The sequence below is a fragment of the Megalops cyprinoides genome, chromosome 24 (genome assembly GCF_013368585.1).
Source record: "Megalops cyprinoides isolate fMegCyp1 chromosome 24, fMegCyp1.pri, whole genome shotgun sequence".
Classification (NCBI taxonomy): domain Eukaryota; kingdom Metazoa; phylum Chordata; class Actinopteri; order Elopiformes; family Megalopidae; genus Megalops; species Megalops cyprinoides.
Genome location: NC_050606.1, coordinates 5,445,920 through 5,464,328, shown reverse-complemented (window position 1 = coordinate 5,464,328; position 18,409 = coordinate 5,445,920). Strand labels below are relative to the sequence as shown.

General features: G+C 40.3%; 1 protein-coding gene across 1 annotated transcript in view; it reads left to right on the top strand.

The window, feature by feature from the left end:
- The first annotated feature begins 8,871 nt into the window (after positions 1–8,871).
- The window catches only part of LOC118770968 (FYVE and coiled-coil domain-containing protein 1-like), a 28,990-nt gene continuing 19,452 nt past the window's right edge, over positions 8,872–18,409 (top strand). The window contains exons 1-5 of the mRNA XM_036518766.1: positions 8,872–8,942; positions 11,985–12,068; positions 13,679–13,785; positions 14,258–14,383; positions 17,822–17,928. Coding sequence (XP_036374659.1) covers positions 12,011–12,068; positions 13,679–13,785; positions 14,258–14,383; positions 17,822–17,928 — 398 coding nt within the window. The 5' untranslated portion in view covers positions 8,872–8,942; positions 11,985–12,010. The remainder of the gene's footprint in view (positions 8,943–11,984; positions 12,069–13,678; positions 13,786–14,257; positions 14,384–17,821; positions 17,929–18,409) is intronic.

Genomic DNA, 18,409 nt, shown 5'->3' with positions numbered 1-18,409 from the left:
CACAAGAGAAAACCTAGATTGATGGATACTAAACATCATTTGACAATTATGTTGATGTTCCGCTAGATTGTAATTGACCTCTCATTCTGATCAGTGTGTGAGACACTGTGCTTTCCACACAGGCTCCATATGCGGGATCTAAATGTCTTCTTTACTAAGATCCACAGAATGGGCCTAACACAGGGATGCAAGAATACAATCAGGTGAGAAATCCCAAATGTAAAAAACATGGAAGCTTCATCATGTCTGAAGTCGGGTAATATTCCCAGAATACAAAATGTAGTCCACACAGCCATGTCAAATGCCACTATGATGAAAACGGCTCTTGTAGTTTTATCCTTTTTCTCTCCTGTGGTTTTAGACCATGTTTTGACTATTCTAATGAAACAAAAGATAACCACACAAAGAAAAGGGAAAAAGAAGATGCCTCTCCTCCATACATCTGCCTGAAAGTAACAAATCGGTGCTGTGATAGCTGCCGAAAAGCTCACAGTCCAAGTGGTGATAGTAATAGTGTTGCCATAGCAACCTGCCTTTGACCCAGGGTCTGAGGGCTGATGAACCACGACTATATAACGATGGACCATCATCATCATCAGGAGGAGGGTGCTGCTGTAGAATCCGGCATGCAAAAACAAGCTTATAGCTTTTCCAAGGTGATCACCAATCCTTGATGGTGACATGGGGAAAAAGGCCAGGCATGACATCCCAACAGCGAAAACCAAGTCAGACACGGCCAGGTTTGCGATGAAAATATTGGTGAGTGATTTCAGCTTTTCATACTTCACCAGGATCACCAGCAACAGGGTGTTTCCAACAAAGCTCAGCACAGCTGCCAGGGACAAGTACACTATGACAGCAATCACACCTGCAATAAGAACTGAACAAATGTTCTCCTTGTATTAATGCTCATACTACACTACACGCCATATTCTTCCAAGCACATCAAATATTCTGAGAAAAAAGATTTTCTGTTTCAATATGTTCCTGCATTGTATGAAGAGAGATGGCTTGCTTTTGATGAAATGTGTTCCTTTTCAGTGTGAGACAGTTGTTGTCAAACCAGTGAAAGACATGTGTCTTGGTTTACACTGAAGAACTGAGAGCATTTGTCAATAAAAAGAAAAAAAAAACTAAACTAAACATATTTGAACAATAAGCCACCACTGCTGCAACTACCATCAAGATAGTAAATAATTAACGTGAGTCAAACTGATTTTTTGTTTGTTTCAAATTAGTTTAGGACATTGACTAGGCTATTGCATTGTAGCTCAAACAACACCAGCAATTTTCAAGGTGATATGTGTAGCAGAGCTGAAGTGATTAGCTCGTGTGAGTCCTGCGTAAAGCCTTAGGTAGTGGGTAGCAGGTAGCCGAGCGGTTGCTGCGGCCATGTCACTCCCCCGAGACCTGGTTAAGTAGCGTAAGGGCAATTTGCCTTTAGCTCAACTGGCAACGACGCTGGCCATAAGGGGTTGGCAGCGAGCAGTGAGAACCTCGGTTTGAAACGTGCTCGCTCACCGACCCATGCAACATCCAATACACAGCGTAGCAAGGTCCCACCCGTTACATATGCAGACAGTCAACATAAGTCATGTATGTATAATTATATTTATTACAGCATTATATGAAAATACTAATCACTTCAAATATGTTTCATGTGAGACATTAGCTAAGAAATTTTTATATTCCGTTTAGAGAAAAGTGTCTAAAATATCAACACCCATTTTACCCCTGTTCATTTGGAACTCTGCTTTTAAGAATCGGTCACTCAAAAATTAAAACATCCAAAAGTAAGTGGAGGAACTGGAGTGGAGTGGAGGTACTTTTAACAAAGTCAATGTATTTTATAAACATTGTTCTTCATTTTTCAAAGAAAGAGACAATTTGGATTTCTCACCTCCATGCATGTAGTAAGCCATCCCCTAGAGAACAACAGAAAAAAAAGTGAAAACTGGAAAGAAGGATTATCTGTACATAAGTAAAATTAAGCCATACTTAAATTTGTAACTGATTTTTTTTTTCTCAAGAAATAATTTTTTAAAAAACATAAAAATGACTGTTAAAATGATAAATTGATTCTTTCCTGGTGTTTGGATTGACTGACATGTAGCTTCCCATTGTTGAGGTGTAGACTGAATGCAGTATATGAAATGGATTACATACTCAGCTGTGCTGGTGTCTGCTCCTTTTACTGTGGACCAAGGGATCTGAGGGTTTACAGGTACCAACCAGCACGTAAGGGATACCTGAAGACGAGATTGTAGTTCATGTAAAATTAATGACAAATGATATTAATTTCCTGCAAACAGACGTTCACTGGTGTCTTTCTGTTCTGTGCTACCAACTATACATGCCTTCCACAGAAGATGTACGGTGGATTCCTGTCAAGAGATTTCAAAACTGTTGTTCAGTGGAACAACTAAGAGACTAAGAGCTCAGTTAGAACAGACTTTGGTTCTGGAGGAGCACTTTATACCAGAGCTGACAGACACTGTTCTCGAGCTTCTAATTCTCCTGCTCCATGACCAACCACTGGCTCCAAAACTAAAAACGATGACCAGAAACGTTTGCATTTTCTGTGGAAACCACTGTTCTGCCGTATGTTCATAATTAGGTTGTGTATTCTTCGCAAGCAAAGTCCCCTCTCCAATATCCACCTAACGAAACCAAATAAAACATGAACAAATTTCATAAGTGGCATTATAAATCATACTTACTTCACAGGTGCTTAGATGGAGTATTAATCTGTGATCCTTGTGCACTGAAATGTATGCACCCGAGCAGAAGTGGAAGAGAAAAGTAGAGGGCGGTTGTGGCGGAAATGGGGGTTTAACGAGACTATGAGCTGCCCAAATAAGCATAGCATCATTTACTGGAAAACAAAATATAATGGCTGGCCACATATTTGTGGTCAGAAAGTAGCACAGCTGAAAATGGACGTATAGCTTTCATGAGACCATATGAGGAAGCACAGGTTGAATGTGGAGAAATTAACACTTTATAAGCGATTTTAAATGAACACAGTTTAGCAGTTTTTCTCTGGACCTTCTTTGGCGCTGTAATGTCTTGATGACTACTTATCATTTTTTTTTTTTTGTATTAATTTATTTGGTATTGTGGTAATGATAACTTTTCCGAGTGGATAGGAACAGGTTAACCAAAATTTCTATAATTTTGATTATTAATGAAAACAAATGTGATAATGTCAACAGTTATAGCAAATAAATTTTTGCAAGTTCTTGCCTTATGAAATTTCATATCTTCTAGTAGCAGTAAATAGTAGTAAATATGACGTGATGGGATCACAGATGAGGCATGGGATTGCAATAGAATGATGGACTGAACACAATGTGATACAAAAAGGACCATAGGACTTTTATTGTGAAAGGTATGCACTGCCCACAGCAAAAAAAAAAAGAAAAAAAAGATAAATCTTACAGATAATAAAAACCTCCATTTGGAGCCTACCTGCACCTCCCTCAGTGCCTTGCTATGAATGGCCACCTAAGCTGGTTCCCAGTGCAGCACACAAATCCATGTCAGCAGGCAAGAGCACAGTTCATAATCAGATATCAATGCAGTTTCTCATACAAAATTATTCAGAATACAGATTCGGTTATCAGCTCATGCCATACAGTAGTCACTCCCTCCCTCTCAACAGTAATTCCCGCCTCCATTGAGAGATTGGGGAGCCTTAATTAGCCAGGAGAGAACTCATTGGTGACAGGTATAAGACTATGGTCTGGTTGGAAAATGTGGCCTGGGTCAGGTCAGCCACTCTGCAGGCACAGAGAACCCTTCCACCATTACTCAACTGGTCCTGTTACAGACATTACACTTCGTCTTCACCAGCTGTTTGGACTAAATCTGTACCTAGCAAGACTGCATAACTAAATCTGCCAGAGAAATAGAGAGCGGGGCTCTAACAGAATTGGTGAACATCTTAGACATATTCCATTCTGAAAAACTCGGCCGTTGTTAAAGGAAGCCCTCAGTAAAATTTGTTGGCTTTCTCCAGCTGCATTACTTGGATGTAGATCCCACAGTTACCTCTGTGTTTTGATATATAGAAGGTAACTGAATGTAAATATGAAATTTTCAGAGTGAATGTAACACATTCCAGAAATAATCATAATCAAAATCAGGATCTATTTGTTATGTTGAATATAACAGTAACAATAATATTTGCTCAGCAGGCATAAGAGGTGAAGGGCTATATATGCAGCATAACATCTTAAATAGCTTTTTACAATCAGAATCACACATTAACAGGGAGAGCTCATACTGGAAATTAAAGGAAGACAAAAAGCACATAGAGCATAAAAGGTCTTTTCTTATAAACAAAAAACTGGGAGTGAATCAGATCATGTTCCAGTACATAGTTTAGCTATTTTATCAAAAGTGATGTATGTGATACAGCAACTAGTAAGATACAGAATGGATTTAATACAGCATTGGCTGCAAGTAATCAAGAAAGAAATCGTAACTGCAACACGCATGGAAGAGTTATGTCCACCATATTTTGCCACAAAATTATTTGATATCCACAGAAGGCAAAACACAGTCCACACCACACTGTAAAATGCCACTATGCTGAAAACAGCTGTTATAGTTTCATCCTTTCTCTCTCCTGTGGTTTTGGACTGTGTTTGGAATACTCTAATGAAACAGAAAATAACCACACAAAGAAAAGGGAAAAAGAAGATGCTTCTTCTCCATACATCTGCCTCAAGATAACCAATCGGTACTGGTATGGATGCCGAAAAGCTCACAGTCCAAGTGATGACAGTGATGGCAATACCACAGCAACCTGCCTTTGACCCAGGCTCTGAGAGCTGATGAACCACGACCAGATAACGATGGACCGTCATCATCATCAGGAAGAGGGTGCTGCTGTAGAATCCGGCACCAAAAATAACAACTATAACTTTTCCAAGGTGATCACCAAGCCCAGAGGGTGACATGGTGGCATAGACTAAACCTGACACTCCAAGAGAAGAAACCAGATCAGACACAGCCAGGTTTGCGATGAAAATATTGGTGAGTGATTTCAGCTTTTCATACTTCAACAGGATCACCAGTACCAGGGTGTTTCCAAAGAAGCTCAGCACAGCCACCAGGGATAGATAAGCTGTGATAGCGATCATATCTGCGGTAAGAAATAAATGATGATTATCGTTGTATTAATTCTCATATGCAGAGAGGTCATATTCTTCCAAAATATAAAGACCATGAAAGAGAAATGGAACGATTACAGGAAACACCTAACACCATGGTAACAATACTATATAATGCTATTTAAAAACTACTTTGTAAGACTTGAGCAATCTGTTTTGATGATTTAATATCAACTCACTTACAATATGTAATACAATACTCAGTGGAGTGCAATGGGAAACAATAAATGAAAAAAGATGTTTTATAGATCTTTGAAGATCTTTTATATTACCAGACCACTACTAAATATTTTTACCAGCACACTAAATATTTTGAGAAGAAAGTTGTCCAATTTTCTAAATGTCTGCATGCAGGTCAATATTGCAGGAATAGGATGAGAAATGCATTAGTAATGATGAAACATGCTCCTTAATGATTGCTAAAAGGGTCCAATGACAGAAATCCATCTTGGATTGGGCATCAAACAGCCTATACTATCTAAATGTTTCAGACTACAGTGGAGATAGAAAAGAAGATGAACAGGCACCACAGCAGCACTTATCATGAAGAAACACAAAAAGAGATGTTTTAGTTTCATTAAAGACGTTAACTGGGCTATAGCATTATTGGTCAGACTGTGCCAGCTATTTGCAGACTAATATGGAAAAACACGACATAAGTTGTTACTTTAATTTTATTTAATAGAGGATTTCATGAAGATATAGGTCATTTCATTTCACATTACATAGTGAAGACATTAGCTAAGAATAATTCTAAATTAATTAAAGTAAAATATTGTTTAACACAGTTTTGAAAGAAACAGTTTTGCATTCCCCACCTCCATACATATCTGTATGTCCAATATATGCATCCGTCCTCTTAAAACAATCTAAAAATGAAAAGGGGAAGGAGGAACAAGATTAACTATACACAAATCATGCCTTACTTTATACCGAATTGATGTAATATGCAATAAAATTCATATATACTTTTTTAAATTTTATATATATATATATGTATGTATATATATAATATGGTATATAATAAATATATAAATATTACATATTATATACAATATATAATATTTATATATTATATATAATATATATGTATACACATACACACACAGATTGTTTTAATTCTCCTGTTCTACATCACTGCAATAAAAACTTAAATTATAATGATGAACAGAAACATTTTCATTGTCTGTGGTAACCACTGTCTGAATTCTATACAGCTTAATACCCTTCTCCAATATCCACCTAATGAAACCCAATCAAACATGTATGTATTCCGTATGTGGTATTATAATTCATACTTACTTCACAGGTGTTCAGATGGAGTGTTAATCTGTGACCCTTGTGCACTGAGCTTAAATGTATGCATCTGAGCAGAGGTGTAAGAGAACAGCAGAGAATGGTTATGGTGGTAATGGAGGTTTAACAGGTGCCATTGAGCTACCAAAACAAGCATAGCATCATTTACTGGAAAACAAAATATAATGGCTGGCCACATATTCGTGGTCACAAAGTAGCACTGCTGAAAACAGACATGCATGTTTCTTCAGAGTCAATACAAAATTAACACTTCAATTAACACTACCCTTAGGTAAGGTACTTAATTCAGAGTTGCCTCAATAAATATCCAGTGGTATAAATGAATAAGCATGTTAAAAAAAAAAAAAACTATTAAGTCGCTCTGGATGAGAGCGTCTGCTAAATGTCAAAAATGTAATGTAACGTATTGACAACATATCACAAGGACATCTTTTAGCAGCACCACCACAACTAGGATTTGAATAAGTGTCTGGTTTTCATTCCATTACAACATACATTATTTACATTATTGACAACCCATTACAATTTGAACAATACACAGAAACAAAAATGTTTCACTCTGCAATTTTCAATACACTTTGGACATACTTCATTGCAAATGAAATAATAGCTTTTCATGAGGTTGGCCGATATCCTATGTTGATTCTCTACCAGTTATTAATAACTGAATATTACTTCCATTTACGTTTACATTTATTCATTTGGCAGATGCTTTTATCCAAAGCAACTTACAAGTGAGGCAGAGTACAACACAAGCGAAAGCCATACGAGGAGTCACAATATTAGAAGTGCTGCATGACCAGGTTTCAATAGTTTGCCAGACATTACCTAATATGTCTGAAAAAAACAATAGAGGTCTTTAGAGGTTCTTTAGAGGTCAGACATCTCCTTGTGAAACAAATAGTCTCCTTGCATGCACCTTATTTTTCAGTGATATCATGAAATTTCTGAAAGGGGCCTATATCAGGCCATTAACTGCCACAATGCAGCACATGGCTCTAACAGTTCTGTCCTTTTCCTGTCCTGCAATCCTGAAATGTTTGGAATATTTTAACAACAGATTAAGCTCACAGAAGAAAAATGAAAAAGAAGACACTTTGCATCAGTTTCATGACTGAAGTTGATCAATGAAGTTCCAGCTCCAGGTGAAAAAAAAATGCAAATAAGTAACACTTATTTTAATTTGTGATATGCAATACAACTTAGAATTATTAAAATGCTAAAAGGAAAACACTTCAATATATGCATCTGAGGGGAAACAGGACAGTGATGTGTTGAACGGTTTCACAGACGCTAATGAGCTAAAAAAAAAAAAGACAAGTACAGTACCACTTAGTGGAAAACTAAATGAATTCATTAGCCACATATTGCATTTGTGCTATCAGTTTAACCTTACAAAGAAGGGCTGCTGAAGATAGGGTATGGATGTTTCATGTCACCAAACCGGCAGTAGGAATGTTTCAGCCTCCACCTAAGCACACAGTCTCTGGAAGCCAAAATTGCCGCCTTCCTATGCAAACATCACTGGTTTCTGACAATGTCAGGATTGGCTGTTATTGTTCCAGTTCATTTCCTTATGCACTTCAGCTTGAATCAGACACATCTGTGTCTGACAGTATGAGTCCCTATATTGCACATTGATGATTTTATCTTCTTTACATACAACTTTAATTAATTTGAACATGCACAGGCTAATTGTAAAATGTCTCCTGTTCCTTTTGTTATAATAGTTTGTGGAGTCCACTGTTATACCAATAAGAGCACAGATTCACTGTTCTTAAAATGACACTACAATCAGCTTCTGAATTCAATAAAACAAGCTGAGGCATTTTCAGCTTTTGCCTCAACATACTCTCATTCTCAAGATTCATTCTTAATTTGACTGGTAAGGACTACTGTGAAAAGAGGAAGAAGATACATATGCAAGTCAAGGCAAGAAATATCTTGAATTAATTGCTACCTTAAATTAAAGAAACGTTGAACATGTACAAAGACACAGCTTCAACTAAAACAATATTACCAAATTGTTCTAAATTGCAAGGAGCCATGAAAAATGTTCAAACAAATTAATATGCCTGATGAGAATTTCTGCCAGTATAAATGTTTTACGAAGACTCAAAAGACAATTGAATCAGTTTACATTTCATTTACATTCTTTTTTGAGATCCATTCTCAAATAATCAGTGTCATTCCGTTGACTCGGACACCGGCAGCCTCCTTTGCACTTTTCCGTCAACGCGCTGTCATGTGACACTGTATTTACGTTGTAATACACTGCAACCTAACTATGAGTATTATCGAGCGCACGTCTGCAGTCACTTTCCGAATCCCCGATTTTAATTCGCTTTCGCAGGAGTCAATCAACTTATGACCCCAGCTTCATGAGGAGCAAGTTCGTATTTACTGTAAACTAAACTCAACTAAAAGGGATCTTCTACCTCATAAGTAGGTTCAAGTTCGTTTTTTTCCTCTGCATCCCTGCCTGTTTCTGTGTAGACCTCCATGAATGCGAATGTCGTATTGAATTCATTTTTTTTCTTCAGTTATGTGTGACGTGAAGACGAAAAACTTAGCTAGCTTGCTAATTTAATAGCAAGTTAGCCAGCTGACCTACAAACAGGTGCAAGCTCGCTCAGATGTCTCAGATTCTTTCTGTTGTGCTTTATCTGTTGAAATGGTTTTACATGTCATAACCAAGTCAGTTGTGTGTGATTATCATTGTGAAAGGTGCATGTTGGGGCATTTTTTTAATGAAACGAGGAGTGATGGTTGGCTACTGAATCCTTCTCAAAGTAGAAGGTATTGTGTTTGCTGTAACAAGTGAGCCGGGATCTACCCTATACTTAACGAACTAACCAACGTTAACCTTTTTAACATTTTCAGAAACATTATTAAATGCAAGTAACGTGGCAAATCAACCATGCAGTGTGATGTTTGAATAAGGATTAGCCACTAGAGCTAGCTACCCTTGCGTAAACACAGAACTGCGTTTCCTAACGGGAGCTTCTTGTGAAGCTATAGCTCCTTAGCACGTTGTCTAAACACTATGAAGTCGCGTCGCTAATGTTGTTTTACTTACATCAGGTGTTTTTGCTTTTAAAGGGGGGCTTTGCTTTTGTGCAAGGGGAAACACGACGCTATATTTCCATTCAGAATCCCAACAAATAGCCAAGTTCCTGCCTGTAAAATGACGGAGGCAGGTGAAAGTTAGCCAGCTTTCTGACGGAGCTGTGACAGCTGTTTGCTCCGCTGTCCTTGGCCGGCCTCGGGTTGCGCAAAACTCTCCCGCTTTAATGCCATGCGTTGAAGTGTCCTCTTTCCCAGAAGGAACACATGTATAACATACCGATCATAGTAGCAACAAACGCAAAGCGGGGGGGGGGGGGGTCCTGTTTATCTGGTCTGGTAGTCACGTTTTTTTTTCTGTTGGCAAACGCCTTACATTTAAAACATGAAGGGACACAGGCGTATGGTTGCGTTATATTCTAATCACTTGTGCTGTAAAACTCGGCACTGTGAAATGTCGCATTTTCCGGAGACGTAATGGTGTTGTTTTGGGGTAGCTCTCATTGGCTGAGCACCAGAGACTTGTTTATTCGGGTGTTTCATTTCACCCTGAGGACTCACAGGTCCCATATGTGGACTGTGCTGTTATCAAGTGACAAGGCCTGACCATGGCGAGGAAGAAAAAAAAAAAACGTTCATTCCCTAAGAGTCCTGATAAAGGACTTGCATTCTGAAGGAGTGTACTGGGGTTCTGTGGAAACACACTTGTGTTCCGCAGGTGTCTACAGGGTTCCAAGGGGATGTAGTGGGGTTCTGAGAAAGTGCACCTCTGTGATGGTCTGCCAGGGTAGTTTGCCGTGGAGTGAATGAGAACACATCTTATTTTACTAACTTCCATATTTTTGATGAGGTCTTAATCCAATATCAAAAACTGTATGAGATGTAGACTTATTTTATAAAATTAAGTCGCAACTTCATTCTGTTAAGATTGTTGATAGTCACTACATTTGTCTTTGACAAATGAAAAAATGAAACGAACAGCAACATATGATACCCCTCGCCAGTCTGTTTCTCTACAAAAGACACTCCTCCCCAGACAGAGAGTGGTAGGTTAAACTGTCTGACCATTTAGCCACCAAGTTATTTTAATAAGTGATTCATCTTGCCCTGAATACTGGGAGATCCATAGAAAATTGGTCAAATTCTCATAAACTTGAACTGGTCTAATTTTACGGGGACATGTGGTCACCCCATCTGGAGGACATGTTCTTTTTTTTGTTTCCTCAATGTTAGGCACATCATAGGCTAAATACAGTCTAATGGTAGTTATCACATGTAATGAAAGCAAACACAAAGACATCTCAAAAATAGAGAGGCATGTCACATCTCTCTGTTTGAGATATTTTGAGATTTTTTTTTGAAATTGTCAATGAAAAGACCTACCATTGCAGATAGTTGAGGATATTTGAGGAGTAACAACTATAGACCTTTTTTTTTTTCTTTAAGCTGGCTGTCAAAGTGTGCGATGAGAGGTTACAGTGTTACAATTATGAGAAGGGGGGGAATTCATAGCAGTATGACAGGGTACATTTGTGATTTTTGGTTGACGCATTGGTGCTGGTTTGAGGTGGACTTGGCCAAGAAAGCGGAATTTTTGCATCAGTCCAGAGTTCTTCATTTAACTTTCAGTGGCCTGTAATAGCAGAATGTTTGCTACCCACCTGCATTAGGGTTTCTAAGGGGAACTTACTTGTGCTAGTAGTCTAACTTGTGCTAGTAGTCTGCTAATAGTCAGTGGTTACAGTCTGGGGAAAAGTAATTTTTTTGGACAAGAGACTGAGAGAAAATTGGGTTGCTAAGGGTTATGATCTGTATTGTTAAACATGCTTGCAACTTGCCAGTCTGTTTTTAATTTCAAATTAATTTTACCCACATAACACAAGATTGAATCTGCATGTGCATGCATGTATGCATATGTGACCATGCATGTGTGTGTAAATGCATATGTACATAGGTAAGCTACGGTGTGCATTTTTGCATGCATATTTTTTTTTGTGTATGCATGTAGGAAGGTGTGTGTTCATTGAGGATGCATGCATTTGCTTGTGTATGTGTGTACATGCATGTCTGTATGGATGGAAGAGGGTGTGTGTGTGTGTGTGTTTGTATGCACATGCATGTGAGTTTTTGTGCATGTGCACGTGCTTCCTTTTGTGTAAATCAGTATTCTTGTGTGCATGCACGAGTGTGTCTGCTTGTGTTGGCATGCATGTGCATGATGTGTTTGCTTGTCTATGCGGATATATACGATGTGTGCATATGCATATGTGTACCTGAACGTGTGGGCTTGTCTGTATGTGTGTGGTCCTCTGTGTGTGTGGAATACCCTGTGTTTGCCTGTTTGAGTGTGCGTGTGTCTGTGTGTGGATTGTGTGTGTAGACCTCTGTTTTGATTGATGCTCATGTTCCTCTGACTTGCAGACCGTCCCTTGACCCTGAGCAGGAGGATGGCTTCCCCGTCAGTTGGAGAGAGCCAGCTCCAGAGGATTATCAGAGACCTGCACGGTACAGAGACTGTGTGTATGTGTATGTGTGTGTGTGTGTGTGTGTGTGTGTGTGTGTGTGTGTGTGTGTGTGTGTGTGTGTGTGTATGTGAGCGTGTGTGAGCGTGTGTGAGCGTGTGTGTATATGAGCGTGTGTGTGTGTGTGTGTGTGTGTGTGTGTGTGTGTGTATGTGTATGTGTGTGTGTGTGTGTGTGTGTGTATGTATGTGTATGTGTGTGTGTGTGTGTGTGTGTGTGTGTGTGTGTGTGTGTGTGTGTGTGTGTGTGTGTGTGTGTGTGTGTGTGTGTATGTGTATGTGTGTGTGTGTGTGTGTGTGTGTATGTATGTGTATGTGTATGTGTATGTGTGTGTGTGTGTGTGTGTGTGTGTGTGTGTGTGTGTGTGTGTGTGTGTATGTGTATGTGTGTGTGTGTGTGTGTGTGTGTGTGTGTGTGTGTGTGTGTGTGTGTGTGTGTGTGTGTGTGTGTGTGGATGCACATTTGTGTGAAATGTGTGAAAAGAGAGTGACTGTGCATTTGCTCCTCTTCTGAAAAGTTGTGAAAGACCCCCTCTCTGTTGAGAGGAAATGATTCTTGCCCACTCTGAGTGATCAGAGAGGAAATGAATTGGAGCTGAATCATCTGCCGTGGGTAAATGGGCCCTGTGCAGTGAACTGGCCTTGTCTGTCTGCTACTTGTATTGCTTGCTGTTTATTTTATTTTTATTTTATTGCAATGTGTTATGGATTCTGTGATCTAGTGACTGATGTATGGTAGTATACTTGGCTACCCTTGTCTAGTCTCATTGCGGAAGTTAACTTAAAGTAGGGCTTGAACAGTGTTATGCTCACACTCACTGGTCTGGGAGTGTTGTTAGCCTGGTCTGACACTTGCTCATTCAGCTTGAATGGATACGCTTGTGTTTGATTGTGCTGGAAGTCGCTCTGGATAACAGCGTCTGCTAAATGTAATATAATGTAATATCTGTATGTCAGTTTAATGTCCCTCCTGGTGGTTAAATTCTTTCCATGTGGTTAAATAGGTCTTGCACAGTGAACTGGCCTTGTCTGTCTGTCTATCTGTCCATGTAGTTAGATCATCTCTATACAGTAAGTTTGCCTTGTCTGTTTATCCATCTGTCTGTCTGCATGGGTATGAGTGTGTGTGTCTGTGTGTGAGAGAGAGAGAGAGAGAGTGTGTGAGAGAGAGAGAGAGCATGCCTGTGTGTCTGTCAGCACGTGTGAGTGCTTGTGTCTGTGTCAGTATGTGTGTGTACGTGTGTGTGTGTGTGTGTGAGAGAGAGAGAGAGAGAGAGAGAGTGTGTGTGTGCATGCTTGTGTGTGTGTCAGCATGTGGGAGTGCTTGTGTATGTGTGCATGTGTATGTGTGTGTGCATGTGTGGGTCTGGGTGTGTGTACTTGTGTACGTGTGTGTGGGTGTGTGTTTGTGGGTCTGGGTGTGTGTACTTATGTACGTGTGTGTGTGTGTGTGTGTGTGTGTGTGTGTGTGTCTGGGTGTGTGTACTTGTGCGTGTACGTGTGTGTGTGAGTGTGTGAGTGTGTGTGTGAGTGTGTGTGAGTGTGTGAGAGTGTGTGTACACGCGCGCTTGCTGATGGTCTCTCCCTCCTGCAGATGCTGTGACGGAGCTCGGCAGGGAGCACAGGGAGGGTGGGGAGCCAGTAACTGATGACAGCTCCAGCCTGCACAAGTTCTGCTACAAGCTGGAGTACCTGCTGCAAGTAGGAGCATCCCCACAGTACCTGCTGCAAGCAGGAGCATCCCCACAGTACCTGCTGCAAGCAGGAGCATCCCCACAGTACCTGCTGCAAGCACTGCGTGAAAGCGTGCCTGTCATTTTCCCTGTAGCCTAGAGTGTACCTATCTCTGTGTCAAGCCTGGTCTCAAACTCTCAAAACGGAGCTTTGAAACTCCTTTATTCAGTAATATTTATGATGCGGTGAAAACAAGCTGTCTCACTGATTTGTTATTCAAACTGCTCAGTTTATAGATGAACTCTCACTGCCTGTGTCCCAGCCAGAGGCAAGACAAACTCCAGACTATGACATCACACTAAGGGCTAAATAAAGACTTAATTATATGCAGAGAGTTCACCTAGTCCTGACAAGAGGTGTGCTAATTATTATTATTATTATTGTTATTATTATATTCTGTTGTTGTTATTTTAAATAAGACCGTTTGTGTCCTGCTCAGTTTGACCAGAAAGAAAAGGCCACTCTCCTAGGCACCAGGAAAGACTACTGGGATTACTTCTGCCACTGCCTGGCCAAGATAAAGGGCGCCAATGACGGGATCCGCTTCGTCAAGTCCATCCCGGAGGTACGCACACACATACGCACACACGCGCACACACACACACACACACACACACACACACGCACAGGGATTAGTGCACCCCGTGTGATCATACACACACCCGGCTGGTGTTAGCGGCTCTGTGGCGGCACGGTCTGCAGAGCTGTGTTTTGGTGTCAGCGCTGGTGTTTCCGTTGTCTTCCATTTTTGGAGGTATGCAGCATGTGCGCTGGGACAGCCGCAGTGTCAGGTGGGTGAAACGGATGGTTGAGGGACTGTGAATTTACAGGCATCTGCGGTTGTTCTGTGAAAAAATAAAACCCAGGGAAAGATCAGTTCGATCTCTCAAAGCGTGTATAGTTTAGCCCTGTACTTTTTCCCGGAAAACTCTCAAGTAAATTACAAGCTTCAGTTACAGATTCGTGTGAAACTGTAAGCGTAAGGTAAATAGCTGACATTTATTAAGAAAATAGCCCTAGGTGCTATTCACTTTAAACAAAATCTCCATTAAGATAAGATAAGGTAAGACTTTATTGATCCCGAAGGAAATTATTGTGCCAGAAATTGCTCACATTACAGTATTAGAAACAATGAAGATAAAAATAAAGTAGACAAGCATGCAATAAATAAAATACAAGAAGGGAAAAAGAATATATAAATCCTGGTTTATTATACAACGTGTGTCAGGGCACAAAGGCTGTGGTTATCCTACGTGAGTGTATACGTGTCTCATGAAGCACCTCGTGAAGTTAGCTCTTAATAATGCACACTTACTTTCAAGTTTCAGACTGCAACAGATGTACGGAACCTACTGAATGATGGTATATAGATGGTATACGATGGTGTAGGTGGTATATTTACAAAGTTAGATGGTATCTATGTGGGTGTATACACAACAGAAATAAGTGGTTGTGAAATTCCTTGGTTTCCCTTCCGTTTCTCAGTGCCCGGCGGACATCAGCTCCAAACCCCGAACGTTATCCTGAAACTTAAAAAGCAGATGCATAGCGGCTGCCTGTATAAAAATAGACTTCGGAAACATCTCAAGTTGACATTTTTTTTTCTTTTTTTTTTTAAATTCTGCACCCTTATCATTGTGGCTAATGTGTTTATTTCCTCAAGGTGGCTTTGACACTTAGGCTGAGGTAGAGTGTTGCTGCAGCGTTGCGGCAAGCGTTATGAGAGTGTTGTGCATGTCGCGAGAAGCCGCACCCATGCAGCATCTGGCGTGTTTAGTAACGCTACTCAGAGTAATCCGTGCCATCTGCTTGTCACGGAATACAGCCTGCTGTCCTACTCCACAGTTCAGCGTAATGTCAGTCCTGCAGAGAGATAGGCTTCCTGTGGCAGATTCATACCATTTTGATGATAATCTGGTACATAGTACAGATGGAGTATTACTCCTCAGACCTTGAGTAATGATTTTAAAAAAATCATTGTAAATCTCCCAGCTATATGTTTGTCTTGAAAACGTCAAGCATTTTTTTTTATCATTTATTACACAGCGAGAGGTTTTTAGCAGCTGCAAAAATGAATGAAAAATGGTTATACAGAATTGCATCGCTCTTGTATTGAGTTTGAAATCTTCGGAATGCACTCACTGTCAGCTGACAGTGTGTAGAACGTTTGTAAGTGCATGAAGTATGATCAAGTAGGCAATGGGATATCTCTGTGAACATCTTTAATCTTTATGGCTGTACATTATGAAAAAAAACCTGACTGCTGTATATGTGCCATCACGCCTTCACACCCACTGTTGGTTACTTTTCTTGACTGACAGAAACTGTCAGTAAGGTAACATGTTTTATGCAGTTAAGCAACTTTCTCAAACCAGGCTTCTACTCAGTTTATAGCCTATGCATATGTATGTATCACGTACAAACAAAAGAGCTGCTGTTTTTCAGAATCATTGTAAGCCTTTATCTTCTGCACCAATGTTCCTGAGATACCATAATCCAGCTAGTCAGTAGTCTACCCTAGTTTTTAAATAACAGTGGAAGAGAATCTAAGCTCCAGTCAGACATTGCCTCCCTCTGTCTGACACTTCACCTGTCTGTCACCCAAACATAAATATTTACTTGGGCTATATTCGTTGCTTTTCCCTTGTGCGTTATAAACAGCGAATCTTCTTTTTTCTTCGGTGTCAGCAACTCCTAAAAAGGTGACATTCGTGAGGCTAAGCACCCTGTGAAGTAGCTTCGTACGTGATAGAACAACAGCTGGTTGGTTTCTGTTTGCGTCCAAAGGTGTGATTTCACACACATTACTGGTTTCAGAAACTCTCAGACAGATCGGTGTACACAGCCAGCAACGTATGCCATCTGTTGGAAATCGATGCCAGTCAGTCAGATGCAGCAAATTTTCACTGACAAAGCAAATGTATTGCTGTCTTCTGATTGGATAAGTCTGTGTCAATAGAATTCCCTTCATGTGAGCCACAAAAGCCCTTCAAATGTGAAATAAAAAAATGAGTGAGCAAATGAGTTGTGTATCGAGACCCATTGATGTCCCATCAATGCAAATAAGAAAATTTACAACAGATAGCCTTTTTGCCCTTATTTTATGCAAGGCTCTGTATAAACAGGCTCTGTTTGATACTTAAAACAGCTTCTGAAGTAGATGGCAGTCAATATGAGCAGAACTTTGCAGCCAGTTAGATTGATACTGGGCTTAATATGGACTTAACTGAATGTAGGCGAGTCTGGTACCCAGAAAATATTATATAGCCAAGTGATTAACAAAAGTGTTACACATCTGCCCTTTTCCTTCAGTTGAATCCATCATTTGTGTTAGCATAATCAAATCACCAAGACAAGCAGCGAGAGATGGATGAGATTTTGCTTTTCCATCAACAAAGTGAACTTTTAGCCATTTGAGTGGCCTCTCTGATAGCAGCTTGCAAGCTAGATTGTCTTTTAGCTTGCCACGTGGATGTTTTGTAAAGCACATGATTGGCAGAATACAATGTAAAAGGCTAACATTTCATTCTGGATCTGCCACTTTTATCTCTTATGCCACTGTACCCATTTAACCCATTAAACTGGGTCAAACTGCATTTGTGTTGAATAATTTCTCACATACTGCATGTCTTCTAAGTAGCATATTACTTGTTCTAATCGCATATCACCACTACAGTGTGATCAGCAAAGGGGCGACTGTTTTTTCTCTGATGTGTGATCACCTATGTTAAAAGATGAAGTACACACCTTCCTGACCAATCAGAAGGGAAGGGATGATCTAACCAATCAAGTAACCAGAACACTTGTCAGGGAACCCCCCCCCCCCCATCAGGGTAAGCTTGTTGGATCTAATGGATGGGAGTGGAGGTGAAATCCGTTGCCATGACGACGAGTCGCCAGACAGTGGGGGTTTCGCCGGGGGGGGTGGGGGCAAAAGCTCAGTAGGGCTCCCTTGTGTGGCCGTTTCTAACCCGAAACCCTCCCCTCCGTGTCCCCCCCCAAGCTGAAGACATCGCTAGGGAAAGGCAGGGCCTTCATCCGCTACTCCCTGGCTCACCAGAGGCTGGCCGACACACTGCAGCAATGCCTAATGAACCAGCGCGTCACCAGGTAAACACACCCAGGTCATACAGAATTGCATCGCCCTTGTATTGAGTTTGAAATCTTCCGAATGTCAGCTGACACTGTGCAGAGCTTTTGTAAGTGCATGAAGTATGATCAAGTAGGCAATGGGATATCTCTGCGAACATCTTTAATCTTTGTGGCTGTACATTATAAAAAAAAATAAAAAAAAAAACATGACTATATACACCATCAAGCCTTCACTCCCAGTATTGGTTACTTTAGCGGAGTGACAGAAACTGTCAGTAAGTTAACATGTTCTATGCAGGTAAGCAATTTTCTCAAACCAGGCTACTACTACTCGGCTACTACTGGAGAGGCAGCGTTTACACGCACTATGCTCACACACAAGCGTTCCAGTTCCAGGAGCGTGCTTTTAAAGTGCTCTCAGGTTCTTGCCACTCTTTAATGACAGACGCAGTTTGAACATTCATGCATCTGTGTTTTGGAAGGTGTGATATGTTTTCTC